Here is a 27,905-nt window from a genome sequence, read left to right on the forward strand (position 1 = left end):
TCCTGTGTCCTGGATCCTCTATCCTGAGTACTGGATCTGAGTCCTGGACTTCGAGTCGGGCCTGAACCTGTCTCTGCGGTCCTGCCAGACTCTTACCATACTACTTCCCTGATGGCTCCCACAAGATTGCTGACATCCTCGTGGATTCATCTTCTTATTATAGACACATGCATTTCCAAACATTTGGTCTACCTACACTGTAAAATGTATTATCTCTTCGATTTACACACGGCATCTATTGCACGTCTGTCCGTCCTGGGAGAGGGATCCCTCCTCTGTTGCTCTCCCTGAGGTTTCTCCCATTTTTCCCTTTAAACTGTGGATTTTCTCCGGAAGTTGTTCCTTGTACGATGTGAGGGTCTAAGGACAGAGGGTGTCGTATTTTCATACTGATATTCTGTACACACTGTGAAGTCCACTGAGACAAATGTAACATTTGTGATATTGGGCTATATAAATAAACATTGATTGATTGATCCCTGAGAGAATTGAGCATGGGGAGTAATGAATTCAACCTGAAAAGATTACGTCATTTGGAGAAAAAAGGTAACATAACAGTAACATTAAAAAAAGACATTATCACGTAAGTGGTATATTTAAAAACATTTGTATTACTAGCAAGATTATAAGCTAATACTTTGAATCTATACGCCTACTGCCTGAATCTGCTTTATGGTTTCCACTTTCTTTGGTTCATTTGTTCTGTTTTTAATTAAGTAGGCAAACCTTTATGTTCCTAAAATAGTGTGCAAGCTTAACTGTGTGTATTAAACTAAAATGAATTTGCTGGCAGGTTTTCCTATAAATAAAATCACTTATTGACACATTTTAAATATCTTGGCTTCTTCTTTTATAAGGTTGAATTGTTCGGTTGTCTTACATAATACACTTAGGTAAACAACATGATACTGATTGTTATTTTCTTTCGTATTTATTGGCTTTTTTATGTTGGGGTATTTCAATTAGATTCAACATTTGTTGTACAGTCAATTATTAATTGTAACTATTTCATTTTTAACCCTATAGTTGGAGGTGCACAGAAATCCTTACTGGCTGTTCCTCAGTAGACCTCTCTGTGTGCTGCTGCTTGGATAGATGGTGATGATGGTGTTGGAGGGGGCGGGGGGTGCTTTATGGGGGCAGAACTTCCTGTCTGTCAGTGCATCTCAGTGTATTGAGAAAGAATTGAACGCAGAGAAAGCCGAGCATTCATTCAAGGACCTTGACTGACGCTGCTGAAGCCTGGAGGCTCAGCGGTGATCACAGAGGAGAGGAGAGGAGACAACAGCGGAAAAGTAAATAAAAGGCATTTTTTTAAAGAGAAGAAGAGCGCGCTCGATTTGAGAAGTTTTTTCCATTTATGGACAACAAAACCCTGCGATTTTTAATCTTTTTAACCAATGAAAACTAATATTTTCTTAACTTAAACCTTCTGCTTTTACTCAATCTTCACCAAAACTCAAATTAATTGCGATCCTCTCGGATGCGTCGCAAGCCCCGGACTTCTCCAGGCGTTTAGCCGTGGTGCGTCTTTACGCCGGTGGAGGCTGTGTAAGCGTGTGTGTGTTTGACTGAGAGAGAGGTGGTGGTGGAGGAGGATCAGCCGGAGTGGCCGTCCAGACAGAAGGATGCTGGAGGGCAATGCCTGCAGAAAGAGAGGATGAGATTTGTCGAAAGGCGCTGGAACTGCTGTCCGACCTGTGCTCCAAGGGAGAGGTGCAGGACGATCACTGCCTGGACTTCATTTACTACTTCAGGGACCTGGCCAGACCGAGATACACGGACTCAGGTCAGGCTCCACAATCTCCTCTCTGACAGTTTAAAGAGTTTTAATAACCTGCATCTGTCGTAAAAAGCATCTCATATCTGGGGATTTATGGTTAAATTGATCGTTCGATTTCAGCACGAGTTTAAGATTTTTCATTTGATTTCAGAAGAGCAATTAGCAGACACTTTTCCTTTATACAGCTTGTGTTAAATCTTTATTACGTTTAATTTGGCTATTGTAAGTGCATTAAAGCCATGAGAAAAACATGACAAAGAAACCAAAAGAATCAAGAATAGTTTAAGTATGAGCTTTAAATAAGCAAATCAAATTTTATTTATAAAGCACTTTTCATACACAAAGGTAACTCAAAGTGCTTCACAAACAAAACACATAGACAATTAACCAATAAAAACAATACTAACCCCCCCTTCCAGGTAATAATCACACATAGCTTTTTGATGAAAAAAATAACACTTTTGTAAGTGCTAAGGCATTGGCTAAAACTCGTATCAAAGATAAATATAACAACATATTAAATGTAATTTTTCAGTTTTTACATGCAATGTATCCTAATGATTTGAAAATGGACACCTTAACTCACTGATTCAAGTCTTACTAAAAGGGTGTGTGCATGGTCTTCAAAAACGGATCATTTCAGATCAGTGGTCAGTCTAAAAAGCTACAAAAAATGCGTTGATGTAATAAGAAAGTAGCAAAACAGGTATTTCAGTGTTTTTCTTTCATTACTAAATGAAAAAGATTGAATAGTTGAAAAAAGTCAGATAAATACAGAAAATTGTGTTGTGACAATAAAATGCAAATAATATAAAGAATATCATCTGTGAACTTGTTGATTGCATCAGCAGAACCATGTTTGTTTGTTTGCCAATCCACTACATCATCCACCCTTTCTCCAACAGACTGAACTCTGTGAGTGTTGCTCTCTTCTTTACTGTGGAGCCCCACCCGAAATGTCCCATAAAGCTCCCAGCACTTTGCAGACATAGGTCAAGAAAAACAATGAAGATCTAATCCAGTGATGTAAGACTCCTGCATGGAGGAGTTGGCTGGATTTTGTTCAATATTGACTTTAGAAACAATATTATTTTTTTCATGTTCAATATCTTTTTTTAAAAGTGATAAGATGATACATTGAGCTACACTTCTGACACAACTAAAACATCTGTTAACTCAAGAGTTATAAAACGTAACCAGTGGCTCCACTTCATTGGCAAAAGGAACATGAGTTTTCTAACCAAGATTAAATAAAGGAGGGGTCTATATTAAACAATTCCTGTCATATGGTGAGGAAGTGCATGTCTCTGGGTTCATAATAAAAGTGTAATCCAAGAAAAAAATTACATGGATTTAAATCCATAAAAACAATATTCTAATCAATCAGGAGGAGACTAAAACTATGCCACATTGAGAAAAGTACTTCGTAGCTCAATTATATACTTTAAATATTACTTTATGTCTACACTGTCACAACATGTTAAAACTATTGGAATATCAGAGGGAAACCACTTAGGGATGTTCCCTAAATATCAGAACATTTGAGTTATTTACTTAAATAGGAGATATTATACTAATTTCCAGGTTCATATTTGTATGTAGTGTCTCTACTGTGACATGTCTCCATGCTTTAATGTTACAAAATTATCACTTACAATGTGTTGAAGCGCTCGCCAATAGAGGCTTGAGTGTTGAATAGGGATGTCACTATGTTATGGAAATAAACAAAAGAGTCCAATGGAGACGTTTCAATCAGGATTGGAGTGTGTGGGAGATAAACTCTCTCTGGAGGGATTTTATCCTTTACAGACCATTTACATGCACACAAACCTATAAAACACACTACAGGAAGCATAACAGGGCTCCTTTAATGGGTTCCACATAACCCAAAAACGACATAAAGTCATCTTTAATTAACTGTGATCACATTTTCAGTACAGTGTGTGCGTGTGTGGTTTGGGTGTGCACTGTGCACGTAAGCTATTTGATTGTATTTCCTTTTCATATGGTCTACAGTACAGTGGGCATGTTTGTTCATTCACTGTATTTCTCTTCTCCTTTGTGTGTGTGAGTGTGTTTACTTGTACGGTAGGATTTTTCTAAATATCAGCTGTGGCTGGGCCGCTGCCTTTAAACATGTTACAATTCATCATTAAACATGTATGATCAAGAGGAAGTTCAAGCTAGCAGAGTGGTTCCCCTGAGGAGCTGTGACCCACTTCCTCTTGTATCAGACTGCTCTAAATGCACGCACACACACACACACACACACACACACACACACACACACACGCACACGCACACACACACAGTAACAAACAGTACCAAAACAACAGTTTCCCTCCGAGCGGAGAGCCTGGCTACGGTTTTCTGATACGTGAAGTTTCAGGGATTTCAAAACGCCTCCATCCAAACAAGTGGTTTTGCGCTAAAAGATAATGCCACACTGGCAATAAATGATTTTACTTTCTAATTAACAGGCTTATAATGGGCCATGTGATACCATTATGTATCCTTTTCTATCTATCGCTAAATAGTTATTGGTCAAATCAGGTATACATGTATATCAGTCAATTAAACATGCAATTATTTAGCATGTTGGAAGTGTTATAGTAGGCATTAATCAATAATTGTTGCTTCTGTTTTTTGTATTAATGATTATATGCAAAGAAAACACAAGTTTAACAACAACATTGACATACAATTGGTGCGACTAGGGGTCTAAGAAAACCACTTGAATATCCCAATATTCTGCTTAGTGTATTGATTCTGAAACACAATATACTGATTTTTAAATAATAATAATTACATAATATTGTTTTAGCAGACCTTTTCTTTTGTATTTGGTTTTGATATCAGATGTTTCTGGGACTGTTAAATGTGCATACAAATCCAGGTTCTGATTGGGTTCACTGATAAAGTCTCCTTTTTTAGTGTCAATTTCTATACACCTGGTGTTGTGCTCCTACAATGTATGACATTGCAATATATTGCTAACAGTAAGCCATTATATTGAAATGTGACGACTGTATGATCATGGATTGTTGTATGTACCACATTTCATTGGAGGAGATGCTTTAAAATAACAACTTAAAGATCAATATATTTTATTCCACAAATGCTTTGTTCGTATCAAAATCCATGGTCACATGAATTCACAATCAACTTAGGCAGATATTATGTTGATGAAGTCTTGGTGCAATGCACCACCTGGCCGACCATTCTGTATGTAAACAAATGAACCATAAAGTTGAAGTCCATCAATCATACTGTAATAGTGTAAGTTTCAATGACTTATTCACTAACCTTCAATGGTTCCTTGAACTGTCAGCTCAGGTGATTTCAACAATTCCACTTCCTGGTCATAGGAACCACTGCAAATTACACATTAACAATCATATGTGATATTCCTTTTAATAGTTGTTTATGTTTACTGAGCTATTTACCTTATGACATAGTATTATTCTCACCAAACTGAGACCAAAAGACTACATTAAAGAACATCATGCCTCTAAACTGTTCCCCCTGAAACGACTGTTTTAGTCCCTTTGTGAAAAAAGAACTCGTTGGAACACAAATGTGTCACCTGTACTTCTATTTTGGAGTGAACAGCCTGCTCCTCAATGGACCTCTACGATTGCACCAGCTGTGAGGATAAATTGGTATTGCAATTGCAAAGCCTTTTTCTTGGCCTCATTTGTAGTCTCACCCTACTTATCTATGAAACAAACCGTCTGAGCGGATGACTTTTTTTCAATACATAAACTGCAAATATTCAACAAATATGCGAATAGTCTCCTGGTGTAATTTTTAAATAAATCTGGGTTTCATCTGCATAGATATGATAACTTAGGTAGTTGTTTTTCATAATTTGATCCAGTGGTAGCGTATAGATATTAAAAAGCAGAGGTCCTAAGATGGAGCCTTGAGGACCTCATGTCATATTTGTCGATGCTGATGTTTAGTTGCCTATAGAGACAACTTTTTTTCTGTCCTTTAAGTAGGAACCAAACCAGTGTAGAGCTGTTGCTGAAACTCCCACCCAGTTTTCTAGTCGGTCTAACAATATGTTGTGGTCAACAGTATCAAACGTAGCGCTGAGATCTAATAATACTAACACTGATATTCTGCCACCGTGGCTGTCCAAGCTTGTAATCATTTTCTTTTCTCATCAAAAGCAATACATTTTAATCAAAATGTAAATGTAGCTTAACAAGGTGCAATATAAAACTCAAGCGACATAAACTAAATGCTATTCTGAAATGTTCTGTAGTTTGAAGTATATTGCATATCTCTACAAGGTCATGTATTAGCAAGCTAGCTGATGTTTAGTCAGTGAGCTGTGTAAAGTGTTCCCATTGGTGGTTACAGGGTGCAAGTATTCTGTAACTTATTTTTACTTGAAGCGTAGTTTGTGTTGTGTAACCTGTTTAATAATACATACGTCACTACTTCCAAACACACACTTTACTTTACTGTAGGCTAAAATATATTTAAGCTGGTGCAACCGGCTCCTGTTCTCAAAGCTTTTTTAAGAAGAAAACTAAATTTCCTTCTATGTCTAACCTTCTCGTGCTCAAATGTGTAGCTCACAGCATGCAAGGATCTTTTTTGATCTATTTTTGGTATAAGACAACAGTGTGCTGCTGAATGGAAATTATCCTTTCGTATTGTTACACCTGATTCAAGTCAACAACAATAACAATGTCCCAATGGAAATTTAAGGGAACAGGAAGTACATTCACTCCTTGCTCCCGAGATGTGGGATTGATTGAATGATGAGGAAAATAGGTTAGGTTTCATTACAACCTTGATTGCCTTTTTGAGGTGTTGTATCCAGGCAACATAACATTATTGGATGTTAGGATTAGAAATCTTTGAACCCCTGGTGATATTCACAAATGAGCTCAATAAAGTTAATGGCTCTCATCCTTTATTCTCTTCCCCTAATTGGAAATCAACCAATCGACAACTCTCGTTTAAATTGCCTAGAACTACATTTCTTCAGGTGTTATCAATAAACAGCTATTCCCTTGTTTCCACTTAGCACAGTAAAAAGTCATTTCCAAGACATTATCCCCATGCTTACCCTCTGCAACTACATTCCCATGCCCTTTCACCTCAGTTATTGTCTCTTATTGTCACTGTCACTGTTGAGTTGGCTGTTGCAGCTTATTGAGTGCTGCTCTCCCTGGAGGAGGGACTACTATCATAGACTGAATATAGTGTGTACATCTAAGAGTTTAAAGAGATGGCTATAACCCGAGGCCTACTCTCTGTCAGTAGCAGGCATTGGAACCATAAAACACTCATAATCATTGGCACTTTACATTTAATAATGTATTAACCCCTTAGGTAGCATCGTTTTGGAGATATTAAAATGTAAACCGTGAGGGCAATGAAGGGTGGACCCAAATGCAGGACGTACACAGAAAAACCCTTTAATCTTTTTTAGGCAAGGCAATGCTTAACAAAGATAACTGAACTCTCTGCAAACAGTAAACAAGGATCCAACAAACAAACACAGGAATCCAGAGGACTGTACTACGAAGCCAGTTCAACAGACCCTGGATATGTTTGAGTTATCTGGCTTAACTAACCCTAACAAACGTGATCTCGCTAAGCGGTCCTACGATGCTGGTTATCAACTCGGTAAATCAAACAAAACACGGAGAAGCGTACTGACAGCAGAGCATCATACTTCATGAACAAAAAGTAAACGATCATGTTAGATAAATATGAAGGAGTTAAACTTGAATGAACAGTTTTATGATATCACTGCCCCATCTAAGACACAAGTGGATCTGCCTTTAATCACATTAGAGTGTTTCGTCAAGTTAATGTGTTGTTTAAAATAAATGTTTGTGGAATAGAAGAGAAGATGTCATATATCACCAAAAATATTAGAATAACATAATTTACCGCAGTAACCAGGCTTATTTTGATATCTTAAATACATCGTATAGTTTATTAAACGTTCATCTAAGCGTGCCTCAAATGTAATAGTCAGATCATTCTGAAGATGGGCAGTGATATTCTAGGAATTTACATGTTGGCGATATATTGCTCGCCGTCTTTCCTGCATTTGGCAGTTTTAAAAAGGCAGGATCTGAAATGAAAGGAAAGTTAATTAAATGCAAAACCAGAAAACAACAAATGTGTCAAACTTGTGACAGAACGTTTTACCCAAGTTAATGCCAATCCACTAAATAGATATTGAGGGACTACCCCGATATTTCAAACATGTTTGATATTTAGGAGTTGGCAGATAATGTCACTACTTTCTGATCACAACACACTGCAAAGCATTACTCAAAGATATCTCAGCACTAACTTCTCTAACTTGTTGACATTTACTTCCCCATGAGATCATGTGAGTTCACGATAGGTGGTGCATTGTTCTCTGGTACAAAAATATAAATTATATTCTGTTGTTGGGGATGCATCAGTATTTTCAAATGTATGTGTGAGTGCGTGTTTTACCTTTTGTTCAGAGGCAACGCGGTCAGGATTTAAAAGCTCCTGTCTGAGCCCAGCGTTTGATTTCGAAAATCGTGCGTGTAAAAAAATATTTAGAATGAATTGGCCATTCAACTACAGTATGTTGTTTACACCAGTACAGTGTTGTAATTGAAGGTTGTTATCTGTGTGGGAGTGCTAGTAAACAAGAATAAACTGCCATTATTGTGAGTGTGTTATGTGTCTCTGAATGGAGGGTGTGATGGGACTGTAATGAACCTTCTCAATGGCAGAGACCTCTATATCCACTCATCCAACACAGTCTCACGGCATTTCGTGTTATAGTCACGAAATTAATCTATTGATTCGTGTTCACCAACACGATTTCCCCATTTTTTTCGTGTCACACAGAACGATTTTAAAAACAATGTAAATAATAGCAAATTAGAAAAAAAGATTAAAGAAAATACAGATTTCAGACACAGAACGATTATAGAAGCAATGTATTTCTATTGGTAGTATGTTTCGTGCCTGCACCAAATAATAACAAATTAGAAGGAAAAAAAGATTTTTAAAATACAGATTTCAGTGTTCTGAGGCTCTGAGCCACATTTCTTTTCCTCGCGGACTGCAAAAAAAGTCCGACATTATACAATTTAAAATAAAAACAATAATCGTGGCTTGATATTGAGTAATAACATGTTTTTATGAACCACACAGCTTCCGGTCTTCCAAGACCCGACTGGACAAAAAGACGTGCTGCAGGCACCACTATATATATATATATATATATATATGTATTTCTATACTACCAATAGAAATACATTGCTTTTAAAATCGTTCTGTGTGACATGAAAAAAATGGGAAAATCATGTTAGTGAACACGAATCAATAGATTACATTTATTTTGTGACTATTACACGAAATGCCGTGAGACTGGGTTGACTCATCAGCACTAAAGCTCCACAAAAATAAAACCAACAATAAAACAGGCCATAAAGTCACTAATCATAGAGTGCATGGATATTATTATTGTTGGGGAAATATTTCCAAGGCTCATAACTTTGACCCAGTGTATCAGTTCAAACTGTCCTGACTGAGCACAGGCACCTGTAACCTTGGCTGCTGTGCTCTCAGTGTTTTGTCTCCCTGTTCCTGCCTGTTGGCGTCAGCTGATAGAGGTGTTATCATTATATCTTGTTATGCCCAATGTTGATTATTTTCTCAGAACTAGCTAAATACGCGGGTCTGGGGTAGAGTTTTTCAGAATTGATTGTGGCATCTCAACCGTGTGGTCAACTCGTGGCCCGTGACATGTCTTGTGAATTCTCCGGCCGAAGCTCCAAATAAACCGTCAGTGTTTTTTTGTTGAATATAAAAATATTACCATGAATGTGGATAAATACTGTATTATAACAATACGGTATTCTGTTTTTCACATTTGTTATTTGTTATTTTTTAATCTGTTCGAAATAAAGACTGAAAGAAAGTGTTTGCCATCAAAGCTCCAGCTCTCCTCGTGTCTCTCTGAGTCCTAACTCCAATTGCTTCAGAAGTTTCCCTCACAATTATGACCTATAGATTTAATAAAATAAATAAAGATACTTTCTATGCTGTTAACCACAGTTTGTGTCTCGTCACAACAATAAATGATGTTTTAAAAAAAAATTCTAAACTTCTCCCAAGCTTTAAGGGTTTTAGACGACTTTTATTAATTTTTATTTTGTTATTTTATATTTTTCAAGACAGACACAAAAATGAAACAGCAATGCAGTACAAGGAGTATGCTCATGCAAAAGCACAAATGTATATGGTCACTTTCTAAAATGCTGGGATTTATTTGCCGTGGATGTGTACCTATTTGTTGTTACATTTTTTCAATGTGTGTTTTCCTCTTGATTTAATGTTTATCTACTAGTCTGCTGTTCGGTATAAATGTCCTCTATGTGGGATGAATAAAGGATTTCTGATTCTGAAAAAAGATCAGAGGAGAAGAGAAGAAGGGTGTGGGGGAATAACGGTGTTCATTTATTTTACACATGTGTTTCTAATTCTAACACCTAGCGTAACCATAGAAACACATGCATGCACATTATCTTTCAACAGTACATGTTTTTTTTCCAAAACCTAAATATACTTATTGCTATTATTTTATTATTTATTTATTTCCTTACTCTTCATGAATGATAGTGTCAAATGTTCACCATCACAGTGTTTTAGGTGTCTGATCTTACCCATACCTATGTTATTGCATTTCAAACTTCGGGTAATTATCAATGGACGTTTTGTATAGAAATTCTGAATTTGTTCAATTGGATGTCCAAGTATTCTTACAAAATTACAGGTTTTCCATTAATGTAGATTGTAGATTGAGACAGGTACAGCTACAAGGGTGTATGTTGTCTTTCTGCACCATAGACAGTACAGTACAATGCAGTCATTAAAGAGGCCCTTGTTCAGAGATATTCTCTCCTGTCATTCTCAACACAATGGGCCATTTGACTTACATGTAACCTTGTAGCTTCCATGAACAAACAAAAACACATTATGACTGGTACGTCAACTGAGAGATGAAAGGTCTTCCTTCACATGACCTTTTTTCCATTTCATTTAATTTAGCTGATGCTTTTATCCAAAGCAACATGCTATACTGTAAGTGCAATCATCCACGAGGATATAAACTAAATCAATACATGTTTGCTGTTGTCCTAGGCTTTAATCATTCCACGTTTTAAGCCTCCTCCCTCATCTTCCATTATGACATAGGAAACCATTTCTCCCAAGTGGGTTTTCTGTGGCATCTGCCAGCTGTGACAGAGACAGGAAGTCAGAGAAAACAACGCTAAATAAGATACAAGACATTATTTTGTGCACCTTTCCCACATTTTTGATATTGAAGAAAATCACTTAAGGTGAAGATTATGCAACCAGATTATACAGCAAGTTATAAAGAGCATCTAATTATTCTTTTTTTAATGATTCCTAAACAGCTTTATGGATGTTTATGTCATCAGATACAAGCTACTCTTAGTTCCATCAGAGCGTATATGCATTTTGATTTAACTGTGTGAGAAGAAGCACTTTTTAGCCTGATAGACACATTTAAAGGTTAATGAATCCATATTCCTGTGCATGTCACAATAACACACATGCTTAATTAAACATGCAGGACTGGCAGTTATATTTAGATTTCAAATGGAGTGATGTTGGCTCTCTTTCTGTTTCATTTGCTACCTATTCTGAAGTTCCACAACAATTAACCTTTCTGCAGCATAGCTGGATAGTCAGACGTCCTACCTCGAGCGTGTTGTTGATTCACACCACTCATCAAAGGGAGATTTAGTCTAAATCAATAAAAGCAGCCATCTGTGTTTCTGTTCAATTTGAGGGTTTAAGCTTGATTCAATTCAGAGGCAGCCTCTTGCCAAGGCTTCTATCAGGAAACATCCATTCGCATTGTTGGAGGAAAATCTGACTGATCTCTTCCTCTGATGTGCTTCTCATTAGTGAGCAGTAACAAAGTAATATACCAACTTTACTAATAGGATTTTGTCGATATTGCTATATTTACTAAGTCACATAAAGCATTACTACCCAACATTAAGTGTCAATTGTTTTTGAATCAACATCACAGATATATTACATTTATTTTGGTATTTATTTTTAAATTAGTATTATATACATAATATGCTTTATAATGGCTCTATATTGTTATTTTGTTTTTTTACAACGTCAATCCTCTTACTGGGTTTATGTATGCGCCACTATACAACACAGCAAATGTTTAAACCTACTTGGCAGTAAATCTGATTTTCATTCACCGCATGTTTATTTAGGAATGTGCCTAGAACAGGTTCCATCTAACAATTATTCTTCCCGAAAAAGGTGAAATTCACTGCATTGTGGTCTCCAAAAGATCTTGTCACACAGCTAGAAGCTCTACGGCATTAGCATTGGCAAGGTGTCTTTCATCCACTGGAAAAGTGTTTCCATCCACTGGCATCCACTGGCAAGTTATTGTAAAACTAAGTTCATTTCATTTCAAACCTTTATTTAACCAGGTAGGTCCCATTGAGTTCATTGATCTCTTTTTCAAGGGAGACCTGAAGCAAGTAGGTTACAAAATGATAATCACTGTATGTGAATTCATGAATTCTAATGATTATATTCACCACTTTGTTGTCTCCAAAGGACGTTGTCACACAGCAACATGCTCCACAGATCTCAGCCAGCTGTCAGATTGCAGTAAAAAGCAAATTCATACAAAGCCCTCTTGATATAAAGCAGAATAGATAGTAGCCCTTATAGGGCAGAGCGTACTGCAGAAGCAAAACGCAGGTATACGTCATCAAAATGTGGCTACATCACATACGATTGTTCTCTAATTGGTTGCGCCTCTAAAGTTAGGGTTAGCAGACACTTCCTGTGTTATCCATCCCTTACCATTTTGTGTGTTTTGTTATGGGTGGAAAAAACTGAAAGAAGACCCCAACAAATGTTGGACAAAGAGCATTCTAACTGCAACCTCATGACTTCTGCTTCAACGGGGATAGGCTTAAGTAATCCATTTAGATCATTTAATATTTAATTGTCTCAAAGTTCACAGTAACAGCACTAAAATATATCTCCAAAGCATGAAAATTACATATTTGATGTATTGCAGAATATACAAGTCAAGGTTTTTAAATTATAGTTAAATTGGACATTTATGGTCTTCATAAAAAGGTAACAATTTACCACTCAAGAGATTTTACTGCCAAATAGTCCACATACACTGTGTAAGCTTCCTCTTAATAATCACACACTTTATAGTTTTAAACTCAACAAGCCAACCACCTGCGGTTACACTAATCAAAACATGTCTAACCTTTTTAATTATAATTGTTGACTTCCTTTAGCGTATTGATTATTGGAGCTCCTGAATCCAATTAACCACCACCAGCTGTACGGGGGTCAGGCCTTGATTGCTAGGGTACATGAAAAGCAGCCGGAGCCTTTAGAAAAGGCTCAAAGGATTTAAAATGAATCCCCCGGTTTTTTATCATTCATTTCAAAAGCAGTATGCAAAGGGTTTGGAATGTTATATACAAACATTTTTGACTGAAATATTCTGAAATAAATAATGGTGGTTGAATGGAAATTGGTTAGCCTTGGACACCTCTTTTGCTTTTGACAGCTAATGATATTGTGGTGTGAAATCACTTTGGCCAGCAGTGCAGCATAAATGTCATAAATTAAATGGACAGAAATAAACATTGACCATACATCCATGTTCACAGCCCCGTGCTGTGCTGGAGAAGCCAGTGGTAATTGTAACTATGGATCGACACTGTAGTGATCACATCTTATTAAATTGAATTGCATGTTCTTGATTGGGTGTATGTGGCATGTCTCTGGCATAACTTTACATTGGTTGTATAGCATTAAAAATGAGCAACCTTTAATAAAATGTTAGTATGTGTCAGGATCTCGACACAAACTGATGAACCCAAATGCACGACCCAGAGACAAAGTCTTGAATGTAAACATTTTTTATTTTAATTTCACTGATCAGATCATCCCTCTTAACAGAGTAGGTACTGGAAATAACAAAAAACACTCACAAGGAGGAAAAAACTAAGCACAACAAAAAGAGAACTTAACGAAAACTTAAGCCTACAAAATAAACAACAAAACAAAACCTGACATGAGTGAAAGCTATCCTTTCTGAGCCGAGGCATGGCACGACCATTCGGAGAAACAAACAAGACGAACTGACACAGGACAGGGGAGAGACAGGACTATTTAAACATGGGGTGAGTGGGAACAGGTGGAAACAATCAGGGGCGGGGCAGACGCTGATGATGGCGGGAAAAACACACAGGGGAGAAAGAAACAGGGCCTGAAATGAAAGACAAGAGGTAAAACAGGAAATGACAGACAACATACATAAACATAACTAACACATTTGAGAAGACACAACAGTATGTGCATTTCAGAATATTTACTTATCAAGAGGTATTTATTATGTGATTGATTTCTGTATTCTATACACTATGTGTGCATGCATTAATCATTCTGCACATGTGTTATCTTATTATTACAGAATGCACTCAAGGAATACTTCATCGCCACCTCTAAAAATAGTATGTAATGCTGTTCACATTAGCAGAAAATATCTTCTTTTCTATTAATTATAAATGTTTAGGGAACAACATTTCATTGGAATTAAAATCAGGAAATGAGGCGTCATTTTGTAATATCATACATCAGATTATTGTTTCTTTCCTTCCTTCTTCCTTCCTTTTCTTCATTGATACCTTCCTTGCTTTGTTTCTTACCTTTCATTTATTCTTTACCCTCCTTCCTATTTTACTTCCTTCCTTCCTTCATTCCTCCTTACCCTTCTTTTTTCTTTATTCCTTATCACCCACCTTATTGTATCTGTCCTTTCTTACTGCAGCTCTTTTTTATTTGATTCTTTGCTTTATTTCCTACTTTCATTTCTCTTATCTCTCACTTTTTCTTTCTTTCTTTCTTTCCTTCCTTCCTTCCTTCCTTCCTTCCTTCCTTCCTTCCTTCCTTCCTTCCTTCCTTCCTTCCTTCCTTCCTTCCTTCCTTCCTTCCCTCCTTCCTTTACATTGTATCTAAAGATATCTTGCTGTAGTGTATATTACTTTATAATAATGTAATAATACTCTTTAACCAACAATGCATCTAGAATAAGTCCAGTTGTTGACAAAAGTCTAGCGAATGCAAGTTTAAGAAAAATAATGAAGTTCAAAGATATATGCTTATTTTCATTGATATTCATTTAGCTTCAAGTAACTCTGTCATTTCATAATGAGGGGAACGTTTTCCTCTTTGAACTTGTGGACTGGACTCTAATTACCGCCATAAATGAGCTCATACACACATCTCAGGCTGTGCCTGAGCACTCTCCGCTGTTCCATTAAGAGATGCTCTCAGGTCTTTTAGCAGGAAGCAAACGCTATAAAGGAAATGACAGTTAAATTAATTTGCAATGTAATATAAATATGACATCTAGCAGCTATTAAAGCATATTTTTGATTTTGTGACACCATCTCATACGAGTATATCCTAACTTGGCCGATTCTCAGAGTTACACTACTATTGTCTGCGTATCACAGAGTCTTCTGGGCATTGTACCAAACGAGGACACCCAAAAAACACTTAATTGTTTCTCTCTGTTGAGTCTGATTCAGAACAACTAGCAACAAAAAAGAGAACTAGAAAGAAAGTTGTTGTGGAGAGACATACAGAGAACACAGTCATCTTTCTGTTACTCATTTTCTCTTGAGGATGGAGAATGGGGATGTCATTTTCCTACATGGCACGCTAACTCCTTGGAAAGTGACAGAAAGTCGCACAGGCATTTATAATATTGCCGCAGCTAAAACAAATTAAAACAAATTATAAATATTTTACAGCAACCAGGACCTCAGAATATTACACCTAAATAACTATGTAAGAAGAACATTAACACAATGTACAGCTGAATGAACGAAGTGCAACAAACTAGCTATGACACAACTTTCTTATTGTCGATAAATTGAGGGATATACGCTGTATTTGATTAACACCAGTACTGTATGTACTTTATACATCCACCTCGAGTGTTTGTCTCTGCACCAGAAATAATTTAATTTTAAAGTTCAACCGCATATTATATCAATTATATCAGCGCCACACCTGCGTAACACATGGTGCCTCTTGTCTGAACAATTTTTTAAGCAATTTGTAATCTATTCTTGCCTAAATACAAAGATAACTCCACTCTGCTACCACTGCTTACCTCTAATGACATGTGGAACAGAGCACAGGCATGGTTCCATGTACAGGAAACTGGAACTTTGAATAGGTGTTTTCATCTTTTCTGCCTGAAGTTCTTGATCTGGTGTTTGATGTGGGCTGGCACCTTTCTGCAGCGATAAATAAAGAAAACAAAGAAAACATTATTAATAATAGTAATGATGGTAACAGCAATAATATTAGTATACATATTTATATAGCACTTACACAATTGCAAAGTGATTCTCACAACAAAAATAAAGAACAAAACAATATCAACAATAAAAAAACGAATGATTATAGGAATGTTAAGAGACAAAGAAATTATAAACATTCTGAGAGGCCGACTACAAAAGCTAGACTCAATGGCTCTTGATGACATCAATGAGCAGTCCCAAAACATGCTGCTGTATCAAAAGAAATAGAATAGGTCCAGATTTCTTCTATCTTGTTGGATGATTTGTTTTATTTATTGCTGATGGATGTTAAGATGTGTTTTACAATTATAACAAAAAGATTATTGTAATTGGAATCAAAAAGATTGCAAATCATAGTTTTAATAAAATCATTAGCAATATAGGTTTTATACAACAGCAGTAAAGCATTAAGTTGCTAAATTAACGTACACTGAACTGTAAAACAACTTACCACTATTTAGGAAAGGCTCTGATCAGAAGGGTTGACTAGTAGGACAGCAAAGAGGTGGAGGAGGTCTATGTCATGTACAACCATTGGTAGATGTTACACCTGAAAGAAAGATAAGGAAATAAGAGAATACAGGAGGACAAACATTTTCTTAAGTAAAATACCAAATCATGTCAAGCTTTAACTTGAGCCTGTTTTTTCAGTCTTTACAATGCACTGTTGGAAATTACCTTCCAAAGGCTAAATTCAAACTCAATTCCATAAATAACTGGGTACCAAAGTGATTTACCTGATAGAACACGTTCCACACGGAGCAGCAACCATCCGACTCGGCCTTTTGCTGCATATCATCTCCTCCCTCTCCACTGTTTCCAGTAGATCTCTACTGTCCAATAAAACTGAAATTCCCCAAAAAATCCTATTAAAAAAGTTAAAAACAATAACTTGCTTTTGGCATTGAAATGGATTAGAATCTCACCTTTTTCCAGGATGTCAGGAAGGCCAGGAAGTCGTTCCCTTCAAGTCCGCAACCAGTCATAGGAGTTCAAATGCAAAGCCTGAACGACGACAAGAGCGGGAGACTTACATTTCACAATTATATTTTTAATTAATACCAGAGCAGTGTGTACATTGGCCCTTTACGACATGCAAAGAACAGATCAAATCTCTTGACAGACTCACACACTTTGGTGATGTCCTCATCTGATAAGGTTTAATTTTTTAGCAGCAAAGTAACATTACTCAAAGTATATGCCGGACCCAACTCATTTACAGTATGTTGTGCATCTCCTCAACAATTAGGGTTGCCAACCATCCCGTATTTGAGCCAAAAGGGGCGTGTCCCGTACGGGACTTTGTTTGTCCCGGACTCCCGTGTAAAGGGAAAAATAAAAAATATGTTTCTGTTTGCGCGCAATGCAGTGTGTCTGGCTGCGTGCCTGTGTGTTTGTGTGCTGTATGCGAAGGGTGCTAGGACCGCTCAGTTGACAGGGCAGGCACAATGCTCGCACGCCACTTATGGCCTCGAATATATCATACCCTGGAGTCCACAAACAACAAAGAAGGAAGCGTCCCAGTGCACCCACAACAAAGACCATCTCTGACCTAGTGTTGACCGGTCACAGAATGGGAACAATAACATTATGGCTGAAGCAGCCTATGTCCTTAAAGGAGATAAACAGATGTCAAGGTTTGTCCTGTATGTCACATCTTGGTGTCTATGATCATTATTTCCCTAACAGTCCTCTCTTTTTATCATTTATGATAACCTAAAAACATTAGTCTAATAATAATTTGGTCAATAATTAACTCAATAGGCGTCTCCAGGTTCGAGTGTGGTCTCACCTTACATTAATTACATCACAAAGTAGAATAAGATTGAAACATTCAATCACAATGATTGATACAGCCAATCATAATAGGAAAAATCATCTCTCATCAGTGTTTGATCATCCTTTGTCAAAAGCCTAATAATGAGCAAACATAAAACACAGGTGCACAATAGCAAAAATATTTGTTTTAAACTTATATCTTTTATCATTTACCATTAGTTAATTTCATTCATCAAACTATAAAATCAAAACCAGCTTGCCGCTTTAAAGATTTACTTCAAGGCAATCACTAGTCAAAAGCATTTTAAAACTCAGGATCGTAAGAGATCCAGCTAAAAATTCACAGTTAGAGTATATAATTCACAATGGTGATTTGATCAATCTGTAATCTGCAAAAGTGCAGTGTCCTCAATTTTAGGATTACTTTTACGTTTACTTAAATACGCTTTAGTCAAGAGTAAGGCACTTAGTGAAATCAATACATTCATTTTAGTCAAGTACATTGTTCAAAATCTGAAAAGGAAAAGTCAGGCAAATATTCAAAGACTTTCGTAAAAACCTGGAAAGGAAGGATTAAACATTCTTAAAACTTGAATTATTACATTTGTGAATGCTACCACTGATCTGTACCAAATTAAGTCTATCAATTATTCCTATTAGCCATACTTACCTGAGCATCTACTTATGGTACTTGGAAAGGATTCTTCTGTGTTTATCTAATGTTGAATATAGAATATCAATTTCTTTAAATTATACTTCTCTAATTTGAGGATCAAATATGCTACATAATTGTTATATGAAATATTATAAATATTAGTTTTGGGCCAAAACTGAAATGAATCCAGTACTTGAAACATCATTGTAGGTCTTTCTATGCATGGATAATACATTAAAGAGTAGTGTTGTTAAGCCTGATTGCTGGACGATAAAGGATATTAACATTATCTGTGATAATAGTAGAAATATCTTATGATTCAATACTTTATAATCTGAATAAATTTAGTTTAGTGCGAAAGTGTAATCTGATCCGGCAAAAATATATTAATCACCACTATTCAACACATGTCTGGTCATTGGAAATATAAAGACAGTCATTAATTGTACATCTGTAAACATCCAAGATATAAAATCAATTCAAAGTTCATCTTTGTACGAGAGCTGGAAAAACGTGTCCTTCAGTCTTTCTGACTCGTTCTCCTCCTCTCTTTATGACAAAGAGTGTCTGGTGTGTAAAGGCATCCTGATACTGTAGATTAGCACTGAGGTGCTGATTGGCTCAAACTCTTCTTCATCAGAGCGCCATATTTAAACCCCCCAATTGCTCTGCTTTTGTGTGGCTCATTAGTGAGCACTGTAGTTGATCCCCCCAGTGAAACGGAGGCTCATCCGCCTGCATTCCTTCTGCTATCTGCTTGAGAGCAGTGCCAGACAAAACTGCGTATTCCAAGTGGCGCATCCAGGTCTCCCCCCGTGATGGGAGAGGTTAGGAAGATATCTGCCCCCCCAAGAAACAAGGAACCTGGTATGAAGCCTCTGAAGTCCTCGCTCGTCCTGCAGGGTTGTCTGCCTGAGCCCACCGAGCAGAATGGTGAAGAAGCATCCCATCTCCTCAGATAGTTGAAGATTAGAATCCTCTCATCTCGAACGACCTCGTGCCTCCTTGCCTGTGGCTGGGGGTGCTCTCTGCAGCCGGAGAGTGTGATCCTCTCTCTCTGACCCTTGGCCTTCAGAGCTCTCCTAGTTATTGGGTTAACACTTGATAGGGATGTTTTCCTGAGTGAAGACAACTCAAAGTAATGGATTAGCACATTATCATTTAAATACAAAAATAGGATAGGCCCCTCAGAATTATTTGGGAGCCTTCCTGACCCATGCACATGCATACATGTAAGGTTTGTGTTAGTCATTTAACATGCAAGAATCATAAAGTCATCAGTCCAAAGCAGAGAAATGTTATTGTAATTTAAAGGTGAGCTAGTCCCTGTGGATATCACCCCTTCTCAATGATTCTAAATGTTATATTAATTCACCATTTACCGTTTGACAACATATTAGTTTATCAGAAATATTTTCTTCTTCCATAAAACAGGTTTGAGAAATAAATGTTCCAATATAAAATCAATTACTCAATATAATTGACTCTTCCCTCCCTTTTCTTACATATGTCACATATGAAATAATAACTTAGGAGTCTATTTAAGCATGGTGTAATCTATTAATCGAGAAGACTCAGTATCACCTGTGTGCAGCTTACAAAAAAACAATTGTGAGAAACATATATTATGCAGGAACTGTATACCTTTGTTGAAAAACAAAGCATATCTAATTTGGGAGGAAAAGCTTCATCCCCCTTAACATCTGAGTTACCACTGAAGGCATAGCATAAATTATAGTGGGTGCCTGAGGGTGGTATTACTGAGAAATGTCAAACAAATTCAAAACCTTACATTTGAAAACAGGTTTGCATTCCTCCACTTAAAATGACGTTATCATTGGAAACAATAAAAGCTAATTGTTTTGATGTAGAATCTATCAATTGAATCGTTAGAGCAGAACAGAATGGTCGTATTGTAGCCTGAGTACCGTGCAGCCTTTAGTTTTACCAGGTGGAAACATTGTCTATATAATGTGAATACATGTAGAACTAAGAGGCCCCTGACATTAGGCCTATTTTAAAAATAGTAGGGGCTTTTAACAGCTTGCTAACCTACAGGCATCCTCTGCATAGCAGTATGAATAGCCTTAAAAAAACAACCCACTCTGCGGTAACGAGAGTCATGTGTCTTACCCAAATGCCCTAAGCTAAGCCGTTAGTCCCATCTGACTGACCCAAGGGTTGGTGCTGGTGTGACAATGAGGCTTCCAAGAGTTCAAAGCAGATGTCAAGCTTTCAGTTCATGGCTCGGTGGGGGGAGCAGACCCACGTAAGACAGTATCAATGGAATGTTCAGTTTGAGGAGCGTCATTGTCTCTGGGAGCAGGGAATGGTGTCCATTCTCGGACCAGACCATTAATGTCATTTCATGTAGAGCAGCCATAGCATCTCTGTGACTGCACTCAGCCGGACTGTAGCAGGGTAGAACTGGGTGACTCTTAGTGAAGCCGTCCAAGGCAATAGACAAAATGGAACCACGTACTAACAAAAGGGACACAAGGTCATCAATGTCTCTCTTTACCATTGGCCTAATTGCACAATAAATGAGTGGGGAAAAGAAATGTGGAGTTAATCTAAATAATTACTTATGGGTTGAAATCAAATTAACATTAACATTATAACTAAAGTCAGTCAAAATTGGACTTGCACGGATCAGAATCTAAGCAATACACCATTTTCCCAGCTCTGTAATGAAAAGGATAACAAGATTAGGTACATTACAGGAGTGTTAAAACACCCAAACATGCACACTTATCTTATTCTAGTAGAGATTAGAGGACAAAGTCTAATGTTGTGAACAAAATGATCAAGTCAAAGTTATTTTATTTATTCTATGTTATGTACCTAATTTAATTGAATAATTAATCTTGAATTACTAATAACTTTAAAGAAGGCAACAATTTACAATTTGGATAAAGTGAATACTCATCCAAAGTGTGTGTGTGTGTGTGTGTGTGTGTGTGTGTGTGTGTGTGTGTGTGTGTGTGTGTGTGTGTGTGTGTGTGTGTGTGTGTGTGTGTGTGTGTGTGTGTGTGTGTGTGTGTGTGTGTGTGTGTGTGTGTGTGTGTGTGTGTGTGTGTGTGTGTGTGTGTGTGTGTGTGTGTGTGCTTGTGACCATTGGGACAGCACAGCAGTGAGAATGTTATGAGAACCAATATGTTGTTTACACTAAACTCTAGACTGGAACATTTCAAATAAATCAAAACACTTGCACATTAATTAAATACATTTGACATTTAGCTCGAGCTGGGTTCAATACTTTTCTTTATGGTATTTAAAATGGGCTCGAGTAGAAACCCTGGATTTGGCTTGCAACACAAAGTGATACTGATCTCTGTAGGACTTGGAAGTGTTATGATTCAAAGTGTGGGCCTGTGAAAGAGAGGTCCTTGGAAAACAACATCTATTTTTTAACTGTAATTACTTATTTTAAAGAGATTGCAACATTATACTTTTTAAAGAATTGCTCAATTAATTTAACACATTTTATTATGCACACTTCAACAAATATATTGATCCTGGCTTAACCAGCGACCTTTACTCTGTTGTTCATAAGCTCGGTTTCAGAAAACTTGTCAGTAGTTTAACAACTATTTTAATTTTAGTAATGTCTATGGAGACCAATTGGTTGATACGAGAAATAATTTGAAGCAGTTTAATAAAGAATGTTAAACTATTTTTAAAACTGTAATTGAACTTCAACTTATATTAATTATCTGATTCCAGTGGCCAGTTGGAACAGACAATCAACAAGGTTTCCATTTTGCAGCAACAGCACAAAAGGTTTCAACAACAATTAATGAAACAAATAATACAACATTGACCTACAAAAACAGATTTTGCAACCCTGATCTCCTCAGGCAGGTCTCTGAGGGTTTCGGGGCGCAGGACGAGGCATAGGGTTTATACAAGGTCATAAACATATCTTAACATACCAGCAATACCATTTAAGAATGGATTCTTAAAGCAATATAATCTTCTTTTCTTTTTACACCTGCAGCGCACACCCTGAACAGTGTGCTTCTTGTTTACATTTTCCTCTGCACACTGAGAGGCAGGACATAAAAACACTCTTTTGCTATTTATTTTCATTTTGCAGCACATTTATACGACCAGAATTTTGCTTTACATCTTTATATTATTTATTTTTCTCAAGTCATTTACTTTTGGTGAGATAACTAAAGTTTAGTTCATTTTACCCTGTCTATGGACTGATTCATTATTAGTTGTTACAAAACATACACAAGACGGCGGGACAAACCAATATGAACTCGTAATAAACACCAGCGCGACAGCAGAGCTCATCCAGCTCAATTTAGTCCGAATTAAGAGGTCTCAGAGGGGGTGGGGAATTATCTCCAGTGGGGCGTCTTGTCTCACGCACCCACCCTTGTATACAAGTCATAGATCGGTGCCTGAAAGCCGTCCAAGAGCGATAACTAGCTTATCCTCTTGCGACAACCACTACTCTTTTCTAGTGGCGCTGTGCCCCCCCGATCGGAGCCCACAGACTTTTCCCTCTTCCCTTTCTCTCCAAACGACAGCCCAGTTGACTGTAGTCCGATACGACCAGCCTATACCAACCCAGTCTCACGGCATTTCGTGTTCACCAACACGATTTTTAATCTATTGATTCGTGTTCCCCAACACGATTTGCCCCTTTTTTTCGTGTTGCACAGCACGATTTTTTTTCGTGTTGCACAGCACGATTTTAAAAGCAATGTATTTCTACTGCTTGCAGCACGTCTTTTTCTCCGGTCGGGTCGAGGAAGACCGGAAGCTGTGTGGTTCATAAAAACATGTTCTTACTCAATATCAAGCCACAATTATTGCTTTTATTTTAAATCGTATAATTTCTGACTTTTGTTGCCGTCTGTGAGGAAAATAAATGGGGCTCAGAGCCTCAGAATACTAAATCTGTATTTTTAAAATATTTTTTTCCTTCTAATTTGTTATTCTTTTCAAAATAACACACTGTTATTTACTCACCAATAACACACAATTATCCTTGCTTTTATTTATTGGTTTAATTCCATAATCTCGGGCTTTTTTGGCGTCCATCAGGGACTGAATTTCCAAATAAAATATCCGGAAACAGACGTAGGACTATAAGGGACATTTCGAGCGTCATTGCGATTGTCAACCTTTCTGAGTTTAGGATGGCCGAAGACACTACACTACCCATAATCCCCAGCTATCGTTTAGGACTACAGTCCCCCGTAAGGTTACGCAGAGCGTCAAACAGCTGTGTGAAATGGAACGAAACCACGCCAGATTATCCAAAACTGGAATCGAACGCCCCCCCAGAACTACACATGCTGGATGCTGGCTATTGTGTTTCGCCAAATGTTCTATGAGACGTCTCTACTGAACGTTTTCGTTTTTCCCACAATTAGAAGTTGCCAGTATTAAACACATTGGCGTTATCAAATGTAAAACTATTATATATTATTTATTATAATTAATAAATGGGTGAAAATCGCTATATATACCCACATGACAGCTGATTGTTACTTTGTAATTCTACTCCACTATAATTCAGAGGTTAACCTGGTATTTTTACTCCACTGCATTTATTTGAGTTACTTTGCAGATTCTGATTAATTATGTGAAATATAAACAACCCTTAAATCAGACTTTAGTTACACCTGAGTAAAATTCAGGTAAGGTGATTGTCAAGTGCCAACAATCAGGAGAGATATTTGATAGTTGGTGCTTGAGAAGACTAAACATGTATCTGCAATTGACATGAATGGAAACGAGTAATAAAGTATATTCATTACTCGTTATTCTCTACTAATAGTTAATTAAAGGCTGTATATTATGGCTATTTTGCACATCCCTTTCAAGATTTTCAAAGGTTTATTGACATATCATATACACAACTACGGTGTAGTTATGCAATGAATGAAACACTTGGGTCACAGGTTCCTCAACAGTGCATTACAAAACATCTATCAATATGTGTGTACCTCCACCATTAAACTGTCATATTCTGCACATTTCTTATTCTATCTACATACATACGAGTATAATTCATATGTATAATATCAGTTAAAATAAGTGCTTCAACATAGTTAACATTGCAGGAAAGCAATATATTAGACGTTAAGTACTTTGTCAGGCTTAATATTTATCTGTAGATAGATACCCCCAACGTTTTTTTCTTATTTAAAAGAAGAAATCTGTTATTTAATGTTTAAATAAAGGTTAATTCGTTTTTCTGTTTTGCACCTCCTCCTATTAATATCTTTGTACATGCTGCACTAAACTGTTTTATTGTAGAGATCACTTTATAGTATCTTCTTGATTTTTTATATTCTATATTTCTATATTTATACTTTCCCCCTATGAAAGTATGTACTCTTAATATTTTTTTAATCAAACACAATAATTCAATAACGTGCTTTAACCACTAGATGCACACAAGGTACACAAATGTTTTCCGGATTTCATATCATATAAACACCAAATCCCAGCATGCATTGCGGCTAAAACATCCAATAAGCGAGCTTAAAACCATAGCTGAGGATCTTGGGTAATGCCTATGTCCGGTTATTTTTATTTTGAAATTCAGTCCCTGACGGAGGCCAAAAAAGCCAGAGATTATGGAATTAAACCAATAAATAAAATCAAGCATAATTGTGTATTATTGGTGAGTAAATAACAGTGTGTTATTTTGAAAAGAATAACAAATTAGAAGGAAACAAATATTTAAAAAATACAGATTTCAGTATTCTGAGGCTCTGAGCCCCATTTCTTTTCCTCACAGACGGCAACAAAAGTTCGAAATTATACGATTTAAAATAAAAGCAATAATTGTGGCTTGATATTGAGTAAGAACATGTTTTTATGAACCACACAGCTTCAGGTCTTCCTCGACCCGACCGGAGAAAAAGACGTGCTGCAAGCAGTAGAAATACATTGCTTTTAAAATCGTGCTGTGCAACACGAAAAAAAATCGTGCTGTGCAACACGAAAAAAAGGGGCAAATCGTGTTGGGGAACACGAATCAATAGATTAAAAATCGTGTTGGTGAACACGAAATGCCACTGGGTTGCCTATACACTTGCTATCGCGTTCACTTCAATGATGAAACACAGTTTGCTCTATGCTTGCTTGCCACTACCCACCTGTGTGCAATTAGCCTATAATTTTATGTATGCACCCCTGACCGCCACCTGCTCCTCAATGTGTAGGGAACTGTGGCACATCGGGTGATGCACGCGTCTCGCGCTGGCCCGTCTTACCATGAGAAAGCGGTCCAAAACAGCGAGTGCTTTTAGACCGTCCCGTTTGTAATAGAGACGGCGGTGTTGTGAATTAAAGCCTATAGACAAAAAGCTGTGACTTTCTCCCTCTCAGCTGCACTGCTCCAGCCCCACAAACACGGGGAGGTTTTACACACACACACCCGCGGCCGCAGCTGGAGCCGTGTTTTACAGAGAGGCGATAGCAGTATTATATCTCTGGCTGCTTATTTTCAACTGCTGTGTTTGGCCGCTAAAACCCTCAGAATTCGGCGATTTGTCCAATACAAATTGTTTACATTGCTTTCAATTCACACAGAAGCTCCACTTCACTGATGCCTTTCTTTAAGGTCTCTCTAAACATGAGCTGTGTATGCTTGTATGGCACTTCCGTCCCGAGCAGCACACACAGAGGAAATCAGCCAGGACTGAGTCCCCAGACACTGATCCCCTGGGTTTATTATCCCCAAATGTTCATTAATTTTTTAGGATACCGTCAATCACAGATTCTGGTAAGGCAATGTCCAAATGTAGATTTGAAAATTACACTTACCAGCTCTGAAGATTTGTTGGTATCCTGCTGACAACGCCAATTTGTAAGGGAAACTTCTGTGTAGCAATGCAGTGGGAGTCACCAACTCAGGAAGGAGACACGGTGGTGCAGGAGCTTCGATGTCAAACACTAATGATTTATTTGGAGTTTCGGCCGGAGAGATTCACATCACAAATCACAGCAGTCACGGTGAGACTGCACGGGTGGTTGCCACGTCAATTATCCAAAGAACTCTACCTCAGACCCATGTATTTAACTAGTTCTGAGAGCATCATCAACATGCTGCATAACAAGATAAAATCACAACACCTCTATCAGCTGACGTCAACAGGCAGGAACATAGAATCATAACACCTCTCGCCAACAGGCAGGAACAGGGAGACATAACACTGAGAGCACAGCAGCCACGGTTACGAGGTGCGTGTGCTCAGTCAGGACAGCTTGAACTGATAAACTGGGTCAAAGTTATGGGCCTTGGAAAATATTCCCCAACACTAACCTTTGGTAGAGTGAGCTAACTAACTTAGCTAACTTCATGTTCAACACAAAACCTCTAATGGCATTACATTGACGATTTTAAACAAAACGTAACTCTCTCAACTTGTAAGATAACGTTAAGTTAACTTACCCTTAAATAACTACATCACGTTTTTCAGGGGAAACGCAAACTGCAGAAAACGTTAGCTGCTAACTGTTGTTAGCTAAGACAGCTAGCCTCCTAGCAAACGTAAGGTTAAAGGGATAGTGGAAATGGAACCTCAAATAGTTTCGTTTTAACTTATACAAGCATAATTACGTACCAAAACAATCACACCTGATTAAAACAATATAATAATTGCCTTACGCATGTTAGAAGCACTTTATTGCAGCTTCCCCGAAGTTTTTTAGAAACGAAATGTTCGACTCAGCCAAACCGGAAGTGACGAAAACTCAGGAAGACGAAACGATAACAAACCATGGCGTCTATGCAGAATGAACGTGGAAGGGCAAATATACCTGACAAAGAAGAAGGATTGTACGAGGTATCCAGTGATGATAGCGAGTCAGAAACATCCTCTCGGCTTTCCTACGAAAATGTCGTTTTAGGAACTGAATCTGAATCCGGTTCAGTAAGCGACGATGGTGACAATATTGAGCCAGACGATGGACCATTATGTCCTTATTTGTTCGAGCCCGAGGTGATGGTTCACGGCATGGGCAATGGCGAGGATGACCAGGACCAGGCGCCAGATGATGCACCCCTACGCACAAATAATCTTGACTGGTAGGTCCCTAAGCATAGCTCACGCATCTTAAGATCACCTGTAGCCTTTACAAATATTAATCATTGTTAACCAGTTAAGCCCGAAGGTCCCCCCAGTGGACCCCTCCCACAGTTTTTTTTCTCTCACATGTCTCAGGGCTTCTTAACATTTATGAAACTATTAATGTTTCATAC

The 27,905-nt window shown here is 37.5% G+C and overlaps 1 protein-coding gene across 1 annotated transcript in view; it reads left to right on the top strand.

The window, feature by feature from the left end:
• Positions 1 to 1,641: 1,641 nt before the first annotated feature.
• syt9b (synaptotagmin IXb) overlaps positions 1,642 to 27,905 on the top strand; it is a 94,395-nt gene continuing 68,131 nt past the window's right edge. The window contains exon 1 of the mRNA XM_034196878.1: positions 1,642 to 1,789. Coding sequence (XP_034052769.1) covers positions 1,642 to 1,789 — 148 coding nt within the window. The remainder of the gene's footprint in view (positions 1,790 to 27,905) is intronic.

Source organism: Gymnodraco acuticeps, unplaced genomic scaffold (assembly GCF_902827175.1).
Source record: "Gymnodraco acuticeps unplaced genomic scaffold, fGymAcu1.1, whole genome shotgun sequence".
NCBI lineage: Eukaryota > Metazoa > Chordata > Actinopteri > Perciformes > Bathydraconidae > Gymnodraco > Gymnodraco acuticeps.